This window comes from Sapajus apella, unplaced genomic scaffold, assembly GCF_009761245.1.
Source record: "Sapajus apella isolate SASKATOON/1434 unplaced genomic scaffold, GSC_monkey_1.0 scaffold197, whole genome shotgun sequence".
In the NCBI taxonomy this organism is placed as follows: Eukaryota; Metazoa; Chordata; class Mammalia; order Primates; family Cebidae; genus Sapajus; species Sapajus apella.
The window spans coordinates 207,503-217,419 of record NW_022437137.1 but is presented as its reverse complement, the minus strand read 5'-3'; the positions used below and the strand labels follow the sequence as shown (position 1 = coordinate 217,419).

The following is a 9,917-nucleotide window of genomic DNA, read 5'->3' as shown; positions in this document are numbered from 1 at the left end:
CCCAGAGGTACATCATGTCAGATCGGGCTGCTCAAACTCAGCGGTCAGTTGATCCTGGACTGCAAAAAGGCACTTCAGTGAACCGTAGGAAAGAAGATGCCAGAACTGGGGGGGAGGGGGACACGGGTTCAAGGTGCGGAGAAACCCCCCAAAATCACTTGAGTTAAAAAATCCTTTAAAAAAGACTGGTCTCCTCCCCCCTCCTCTCCAACTGACTGTTCTGTTGTTCTCTCTCCTCCCCTCTCACCCTCCCTCCGTCCCTCCCTCTCCCCCCCCCCCCCTCTCTCTCACTCTCTCATTCTCTCTGGGAGTTCCCAGTCCTGAGTTTCTGAACTAGAGTGTACAGCACACTCTCTCTGTATTTGCCTTCAGGGAATCTCTCTCTGTAATTCTACTTCTAGAAACACAGTCACCACTCACAAAGATTATTGCAAAAGACAGGGATGGGTGGGGTCAGTAATAAACCACCAGCACCAGTTTCTAGTGCTAGATGTAAATTAGTTTAAGATGAGTTCTTTAAACATGAATGAAACAATCAAAAAACTCTGCCCTCTAAGATCAAGGCGAGTCAGCCAAGCTTCCCCTATGCTCCAATTCTGGAGCCTCTTGCAGAAGCCAAGCATGCACACAGAACCTGCCCCAGAGCCCACATTCCTTTCACACAATGTCTGCTTGACACCACTATTCTTTGTCATTTCACCACCAATAATTCTCAATCTTACAAGATTTTAAAACACAGGAAAACTTAGATATAAAACTGAACAGGCTTTTCATCCTTTTTATTACTATTGCCCTAGTTCAGATCAACATAGCCTAGCTTCTGAAGGAGTCAAGTGCATCATGAGCTCCTAGCATGATACAGACACTTTACTAACCACACAGACAGGCTAAGGTACATGGCCTGGCTTTAAATTCTAGATCTAGAAGACTATCGTGATGGCCTGGGGAAATCTTCCAACCTGTCCAGGCTTCTGTTTCCTCAACCAAAAAATAAGTGTAATACTCCTTTCGGAGGTGCTGTAACGATGTAACTATGTAAACCATCTGCCATGTTCCTGGTGACCACCAGGATTTCTAATTTCTAATTTTAGTTCAGTTCAAACATTTATTAAGTGCCTCCTATATGCCAGGCAGGTTTCATTCATTACACCCAGTGGTGAACAAGTATCAAATAACCTAATGGTTTTTATTCAGAAAACAATAGAGTTATTCCCCATATTCTAATGCTAATACCAATGCCCATGCTTGGTCCCTGATTCCCTGACCCATTTCTCCATGTTCAAATCCAAAAGCACACCCCGGTGGTGAATGAGCTCCTTTCTCTGTGGGGCCTGTTGTTTGTAACATGACATTGACCACCTCTGCAGGCTACTACTCCAATCATATCTCCTTTCCACATCTTCCAGGGTGGAGATCTAACATCTGGTCTTGGCTCATCTATTTTTGGCCATGGAGTCTTTGGCGTAAGTACCTGGCACACAGTAGGTGCAAAAAACATTCTCAAAGGGTAACATGTTTTGAGGAATATTCCACTCCTTCCACTCATTAAAGAAAAAACAAAACAATATAAAAAGCAAACAAAAACCACCTTCCAGCTGCCTCAGGGTTTTGATTCCCCTTCAAGACATGTTGAAACAGCTCCTTTCTCTTTATAAAATCTCCAAGTAAGGTCTACAAGTCTCACACTCAAGGTAGGCCCCATGCAGGTACTTTGGCTCTCCCTACCTAATACTTCCCATTATATGTGCTCCGGGCTTAATTACCTGCCATAGTGGGGTTTCTCACTTTTCCTTTACTTCCACACTAAACACATGCTTTCCACGGAACAGCCTTTTCTCTCCTCCCACTTTAAACTCCCAGCTCATTTAAACTTGGAAAGGTGGAGCAGGTATTCATCTTGGCCTCACCCAAACCTTTTCTTTTTCTTTACAATGAATCTCTCTGCTTCTTCTGAAGGCAGGATTACCACATTTCTAGTACAAAAGAGGAATAAGGACTTCTAAGCCTGAAACTGAGACAGCCTGTTTTCTAAATAAACCTTGACTTTCCATAAATTGTTACTTAGACTCTTTTATATGTCCATAATCAGTTTTTATATACAACTTTCCTCTCTAGTTTCACAGCTCCTGCCCTAAATCTTAAGTCAAAACCCTATACTATACTCTAAATAACTATATTAAAATTACAGTGATAAGAGATTAGTTTTTCAAACTCTTTGAAGAGTCTTATTATTACTGACTCTCATTCATTTTTTTTGAGACAGGGTCTCATTCTGTATCCCAGGCTGGAGTGCCGTGGTATGATCTTGGCTTATCACAACCTCTGCCTCCCAGGCTCAAGCGATCCTCCCACCTCAGCCTCTAGAGTAGCTGGGACCACAGGTGCACACCACCATGCCTGGCTAATTTTTTTGTATTTTTGGTGGAGATGGGGTTTCACTATGTTGCCCAGGTTGGTCTCGAACACCTGACCTCAAGCAATCTACCCGCCTGGGCCTCCCAAAGTGTGGGATTACAGGCATAAGCCACTATGCCCAGCCCTCAGTCATTCATTCTTAACCAAGAATCAATAAAATAAATACAATGAAATTTTGGATTTTCATACTGTAACTTTATAGTGTTATCTTTTAATCAAGTTTGGGAGAGGATAAAGATAAAAGACATACCCTGCAGCAAAGCAGGAGAAAAATACCGAGAAAAGAAACCCTCAAAATAAAGTAAGAAAAGTTTAAATATGTCACAAAAACTCTGAAACTAGCTCTAAAATTCCTACAGATGGAACCATTATAAACTTATTTGAAACTACAGGAAGGGCTTGTAAATTCCTACTATAAATGCATCCGTTCCCTTTCTGATCATAATCTTTAAAATTAGGTGGTCAGTCTGGTCCACCAACTCTTCTGGTATGTTTCCTTTATGAATACATACAAAAACCAAAAACCCACAGGGAAGCTAAGCTATCTTTTTTATACATGCTCCTGCATGTTCACATTTTTCTACCTTAAAAAAAAAAAAAGGCAAGAAAGAAAAGAAAGGGAAACAAAGTGGTAAGAGAAAAAAAGATTTCTTTCCAATTATCAAAGTCAAATAAGGAAAGTTATGCTTTATAGCTATGGACAATCCACATTAAGAGACAAAAAGGTGTAAAAATTCCACACTATAAAGAGACTCTAAAAAGAATCATAATCTTATACACAGAGATTAAGATGCATACATATTTCATTCTAACAGGAGAGTATGTTACCAGACTGTGTGACTGTACTCTGAAGCTTATCAGCCTATCTATTAATTCAGAGGAGAAAATCCATCAATTTGAGTATTGACGAAAGCCTTCTGAGGAGGGCCCACAGAGGAAGTTTCTGGCATGCTTGCTTCTGAGAAAGAAAAATCAGATAATCTGGGACAGCAATATAGGTATTGTCAATAATTCTAACCTTGCATCCTGAATTCCTACTTCTCAAAAATGCTGCATTTTGCAATGTAAAGAGTATGGTGGGCAGAAAGGATGTAGAGCCACATTTTAGATTCTCTGCCTCTGACTCCAATAATTCAAGAGGCTACTTGTTTTTGTTGTTGTTGTTTATTTGTTTTTGAGATGGAGTCTTGCTCTGTGGCCCAGCCTGGAGTGCAGTGGCATGATCTCTGCTCACTGCAACCTCTAACTCCCGGGTTCAAGCAATTCTCCTGCCTCAGTCTCCCAGGTAGCTGGGATTACAGGTGTGTATCACCACACCAGGCTCCTTTTTTTTTTTTTTTTTTTTTTTTTAAGTAGAGAAGGGGTTTCACCACGTTGGCCAGGATGGGAGGCTGCTTGTTTTATATGACTTTCTCTGTGGTTATAAGAGGATAGTGGGGAGAAGTAGGTACACCTGGGGAGCCAGAACAATTTTTCAAAAATGTACCTGAGAAATCAGGCACTGAAAATTTTTCAAATGACATCCGAGGCAGCCCTCTATACATAATTTATATTCCTATCACTTTCTGGACTGGTAGAGACAATGCAGGCTCACCATAACAACACTAAGCTAGAGAAATGAGATGTATAAGTATTGTTTATGAATCTGACTTAAAAACAAAAATTTGAAAGAATGAGGCTCTTTTTCTCTCACTTCCTCTCAGCTTAAAATAGCAGGGATTCCCACAGGGCAATCTCTAATAGAATTCTGCTACTCAAATGTGACACGTGGACCAGCATCAGCAGAATGAGCATCAACTGGAAGTTCCTTAGATTTGAAGAATCTCAGGCCCCACCCTAGACGTACAAACTCAAAATCAAATTATAACAAAAGCCCCAGGTAATTCTCAGGCACACTGAAATCTGAGAAGCCGGTCTAGATGGAGGCAGTGGCCGCATGTGGCAGCAGTGACTCATGGGAGAAGGAGTAGATATGGTTGCCACTTTCCAGTTAGGGAATGTAAACCACTGTGGAAGACAAAAGAGGGAACATTCCTCTCCTACTTGCTGATTTCAATGTAAAACCACCAGCAACTTCTATTTACTCAGAGCATATTATGTACCACAACTCTGCATACATTATCACACTGCATCTTCACAATATCTCTGTAAGATAGGCCCTATTATTATTTTCACAGATCAAAGGAAATTTAGGCCCAAAGTGGTTACATAATACACTCATGGTCTCACAGCTAGTGAATAAAGGGACAAAAGTTCAATACTAGTTTTTAAGATTCCAAGATCGTTTCCACTAAAACATACTTATTCACTGAGGAAACTGAATCAAGACTGGAAAAAAATCACTGAAAAACTTACCTTGGATATAATCTTGCACTCTATCTCTTCCCATTACCAAGACTTTAAATAACAAATGAAGCCAGATGTGGTGTTGTGAGCCTATAATCCTAGCTTCTCAGAAGGCTGAGTGGGGAGGGTTTGTTTGAGCTCAGAAGTTTGAGACCAGCCTGGGCAACACAGTGAGACTCTCATCTCAAGAAAAAAGTGAAAAACAAGAAACGACAAATATAGGGTTTGGGAGCTGGTGTACACATATTGCACATAAGTTTCCAACAGCTGTGCACTGGCCAAAACACTGCTATTACTGATGTCATTAAGAGAAGAGACCCAGAAACTTGTGTGAACAGTGGTTACTTTCTATGATGTCTAAACTAAGCTCCAGATGTATACAAGGAGAAAGGGGTCCATCTCAAAGCTAGCCTCTTAGAGAAGGGAAACAGGTGATTTCTAAGGGCTCCTACTCCCAGTTATTAGGAAACCCAGAGCTACTATCCCCAAAACCAAAAACTGCATTATCTTGGCCAGGCACAGTGGCTCACACCTGTAATCCCAGCACTTTGGGAGGCTGAGGCAGGCGGATCACTTGAGGTCAGGAATTCAAGACCAGCCTAGCCAACACGGTGAACCCCGTCTCTGCTAAAAAGCAAGCAAACAAACAAAAAAATTAGCTGGGTATGGTGGTGCACCTGTAGTCTCAGTTACTCAGAAGGCTGAGGCAGGAGAATCACCTGAATCCTGAAGACAGAGGTTGCAGTGAGTTGAGACTGCACCACTGCACTCCAGCCTGGGCAACAAAGTGAGACTCTGTCGAAAGAAAGAAAGGAAAGAGAGACGGGAGAGGGGAGAGGGGAAAGGGGAAAGGACAAAGGAATGAACTAGAAAACTGCACTAACCTAAGAGATCTTTCTTTCTTCACTATGTTTCAATTATACTCTCAAATAACTTCCCTTGTTTCTAACTAACTTGCTCTAGTATCCCCTCCACTACAATTTTTGACTTCATGAAATCCTCCCATCTCAGCCACTTTTTCATTATCTACCTGCTCTGGTTCTGCACCTCCTTTGTCCAACTTTGATGCTGTGTTCCATAATTATAATCTCTCCCTTGCAAATACCCTCAATCACTTGTCCTCTCCATCACTGCCACCTGACAAAACTCCAATCCTGGTTAAATGCAATTATCTGCATTTTCTAGTGCCTATTCCCAATCAGCTGAATGTTGCTGGCGAAAAATCACATAACCAAGCTGACTGACCTCACTATGTATTTATGATCACAAACCTCAAATGGCACTCAATGATGCCAAGCAATCTTACCAAAGCTGCCCTTGTAAACTTTCCTACTCCCCAAAATGACTATTCTTGCTTCTCCTCAAACCTCCTTCATTTGCTCTTCACTATTCACTCTAATTTTCTTCTTTTATTTTTTTAACTGTTTGTTTTGAGACAGGATCTCACTCTGTTACCCAGGCTGGAGTGCAGTGGCACAATCATGATTCACTGCAGCCTTGACCTCCTAGGGGCAAACTGTTCTCCGGCTTCAGCCTCCCAAGTGGCTGGAACTACAAGTACATGCCACCACGCTCAGCTAACAACAACAACAAAAAATTGTAGAGAAGAGGTAGGTCTTGCTATGTTGCCCAGACTAGTCTTGAACTCCTGGGTTCAAGCAATCCTGCCCCAGCCTCCCAAAATGCTGGGATTACAGCCATAAGCCACTGCACACAACCTCTTAGCTAATTTTCTATCTAACTATGTCATTTTAAATGAGAAGCATTCAATCTCTTATCACTAAATCTAATGTCTTATAATAAATAAATGACTAAATGAACCCTAATTTTTTCAATTTTCCTTTGACCCCTCATCTTCCTCCAGCTACCTGCTATTTCCCTGCTCACCCCTTCAGGGTAAATAATCTTGAAAAAGTTGTTGTCTATACCTATCTCAATTTCTTTATCCCTCATTTTCTTCAATCTACTCAAAACAAAGTTTCCAAGCCCTCCACTCCTTTAAATCAACTTATCAAGGTCTACTACTTCCACTTTTATCTGACCTCTTAGCAGGATTCAACAAAGTTGACATCCTACTTAAACATTCTCTTCTTCTAGCTTCTGATACTGTATACTACAATGTCGCTTTTGTTGTTGTTGTTTTTTCAAGCATCATCAGTTATTCTGTTTCAGTATTTCTTTACAGCTTCTCCTTGGACAAACCTCTAAAAGGACAGTGTTCTTTGGAGTTCATCCCGAGTCGTCGTCTTTGAGTTGTCTCATCCATTCCCATCACTTCAAATACCATCAACATGTTAATAACTACCAAGTTACATCCTTAGCAGAGACCTCGTCCCATGCTCCAATATGGCTACTCAGCTGTCACACAAACATGTCAAATTAAACATGCCCAAAACTGGGTCTTTAATTCTCCACCATCACCACCCTTGAAATCCCCTGGCACTACCTGACAATTAAGAAAGCCAGAAACCCTTCCCTCACCCCTCATCCCTCACATCAGCCTACAGCAAGTTCTGCGTGTGACTTCACTTGATCTCCACTGCCACCACCTTAACCCAAACCACCATCATCTCTTTCCTGAGTATCACACTAGTTCCCCTATTTCCATTGTTGCTCCCTTCCAAAACACTCATCACACAGCAGCCAGAGAAACTTTGAGAAACAAACACCAGATCATATCACTCTCCCGCTTCTATGGTATCACATTACATTTTTTTTTTCTTTCCAAACTCCTTATGATGGTCTTTAAGGCCTTATGTGACCTGCTAGGTACCCACCTCTCCAATCTCACTTCATATCATATCTCCTCTCAATCACTGTTCTAAAGACACTCATCTTGTGTCAATTCCTCTCCTGCACACCCTTCATTTCCTCTTTTTGAAATCCCTCCTCATTCTACCTTCATTCTTTGCAAGGCTGGCTCCTTCTTATCTTTTAGATCTCATCTTAAATATCACTTCCTCAAATAAAACTCTCCAGACTACTCTATCTAGTTGGAGGTCTTTCCCCACAAGTCCATACTCTCTGTTAATGTGACCTATTTGTTTTATTCCTAGCGGTTACCAAAATCTTTTAATTATTTATGCATTTTTTTGTTTGTTTGTTACAGACTGCTCCATTAGAAAGTAATGTTTTGTATATGTCAGATACAAGTGAGATCTTCTACTATGGAACATTTTATCCTTTGAGTTTTTGTTAGGGAAGGTCAAAGTTTTTTGTAGGAGTTTCTGGCACTCAGGCAACTATCTAACCAAGTCCTATAAATAAAGTTAGAGTGCTACTAATTTCACCCTAGTTACCAAAAGGACTCACAGCTTTGCCACAGATACAAACCATAAATAAACGCTGGTATCAATGGCTTTAGAATGCTATGCTTTGAAATAACTGTAATGTCAATATGAAAAGGCAGTTCCAATTTAATAATTTACTTTAACCTAATCTGATAATCTACATTACAAATTGTGTCCCTTCCAAAACTAAAAATTTATTCTTCTCAGCACTATAAAATAATAGCATCCTAGTTCAAGGTCTACTCTAATCAAGCTTGCTGTATTTAAGTTAGTTAACTACAGTCTAGAACTATGTCACCTAACATACAGCCAGTTGTCACATGTGGTCTGAATTTAATTAAAATTAAAAGTTTAGTTAATACTAGCCACATGTCAAGTGCTCAAGAACTACATCAGGATATCGTGACTATCAGAACGGATAGGGCAGACATAAAACATTTCTATCATCACAGAAAGTTCCATTAGACAGAGCTGTCCTAGAACATGGTAATAACCAGGAAGCAAAAAGGCCCTCTAAGTATCCAGAATTCCAAAACATTCATTCCAAAATTTTCAACTGGAGGAAAACTCCAGCAGGCCTTCTCTCTGGACCTATCTGTTTTTATTTTAGAAATATTTCTGTCCTGGTTATCTGGCTGATTGTCCACCACAAATTTACAAAGCAAATTAAGAAAGGGAACTGGGAAGCAGTGGGGAATAAATACCAGAGGAAAAAGGAACACTATGTTAGAGGCAGCCAACATAGGAAACAAGAAAGATGAAGAGGAAAAAAAATCCAAAAAGCAGGCCAAATAGATAGATGATATGTGTCAAAATGGTTTCACTTAGTAAGGCAAAACCAGCAAAAGCTCCTAAAATATTAGTCTTTTATATTCCTAAACAATAACTGATGTTGATAATTGTGTTAAAACCATTTTAAAATGCTCACTATTTTACTGTTAAGAAGAAATACATTTTATAGTTACACAACACAATTTAGAAGGATTTATTTCCAAAATGACTGAATCTTAAACATCTTGGTCCTTAAAGAAGGGAAAATCCTCTCAGCTAGTTAGGATAGTCAACCATCAAGAAGAGAAATATTCTGCACAGTCACATTCAGGAGTTCAGTTCCATTAATATGAATGAATGCTGTTTACAGAGCAGGTAGTGACATGAAAATTAAGACAAGATTTTTCTATTTTAAAAAAAAAAAAAAAAAAGACTTTTCTGTTTAATGAATTATGGCTTATCCATTCAGTGAAACACTGAACAGTAGAGCCTTGGAAAGGAGGATGAGGAAGCTCTTAAAACACCATTATGAAATACTCTAATTTAGTCATGCACTGCATAACAATGTTTCAGTCAATGATGGACCACATATGCCATGGTGGTTCTGTAGGATTATAATATCATATTTTTACTGTGCCTTTTCCATGCTTAAGATATGTTTAAATATACAAATATTTGCCACTGTGTTGCAATTGCCTACAGTATTTGGTACAGTAACATGCTGTACCGGCTTGCAGCCTAAAGGCATTAGGCTATACCATATGACATATAGTTAGGTATACATCTAGGTTTGTTTAAGTACTTTCTATGACGTTTTCACAATGAAGTCACCTAATGACGCATTTCTCAGAACATGTCCTTATCATTAAGGCATGCATACTGCATATATCATTAAGCGAAAAAAGAAAGCCTTAGCAATGGCTTTTAAACCAGTGGTTTTTAAAATGGGAGGAAAAGGAGGAATTATATACAAGAAGTAAAAAACATTCAGTGCCGATAGCAGAAACATACTGGGGACTCAAGGCAGGAATGGGAGAACAACTTTTCACAATATGACCATTTTGTACTTTTTAAAAATTAACATATAAATGTCAT

General features: G+C 39.7%; 1 protein-coding gene and 1 long non-coding RNA gene across 26 annotated transcripts in view; one reads left to right on the top strand and one right to left on the bottom strand.

Annotated features, from left to right (window-relative positions):
• Positions 1-9,917, bottom strand: part of RBFOX2 (RNA binding fox-1 homolog 2) — a 290,327-nt gene that overhangs the window by 157,946 nt on the left and 122,464 nt on the right. The window contains exon 1 of one of the 25 annotated variants that reach the window (XM_032269692.1): positions 2-235. The exons of the other annotated variants lie outside the window; for them this stretch is intronic. Within the exon in view, the coding sequence (XP_032125583.1) occupies positions 2-16 (15 nt within the window). The 5' untranslated portion in view covers positions 17-235. Of the gene's footprint in view, position 1; positions 236-9,917 lie in introns of those variants that run through there. 25 annotated transcript variants of the gene reach the window in all.
• The window catches only part of LOC116543810, a 26,575-nt gene continuing 24,913 nt past the window's right edge, over positions 8,256-9,917 (top strand). The window contains exon 1 of the long non-coding RNA XR_004265715.1: positions 8,256-8,322. This is a non-coding gene — a long non-coding RNA (uncharacterized LOC116543810). The remainder of the gene's footprint in view (positions 8,323-9,917) is intronic.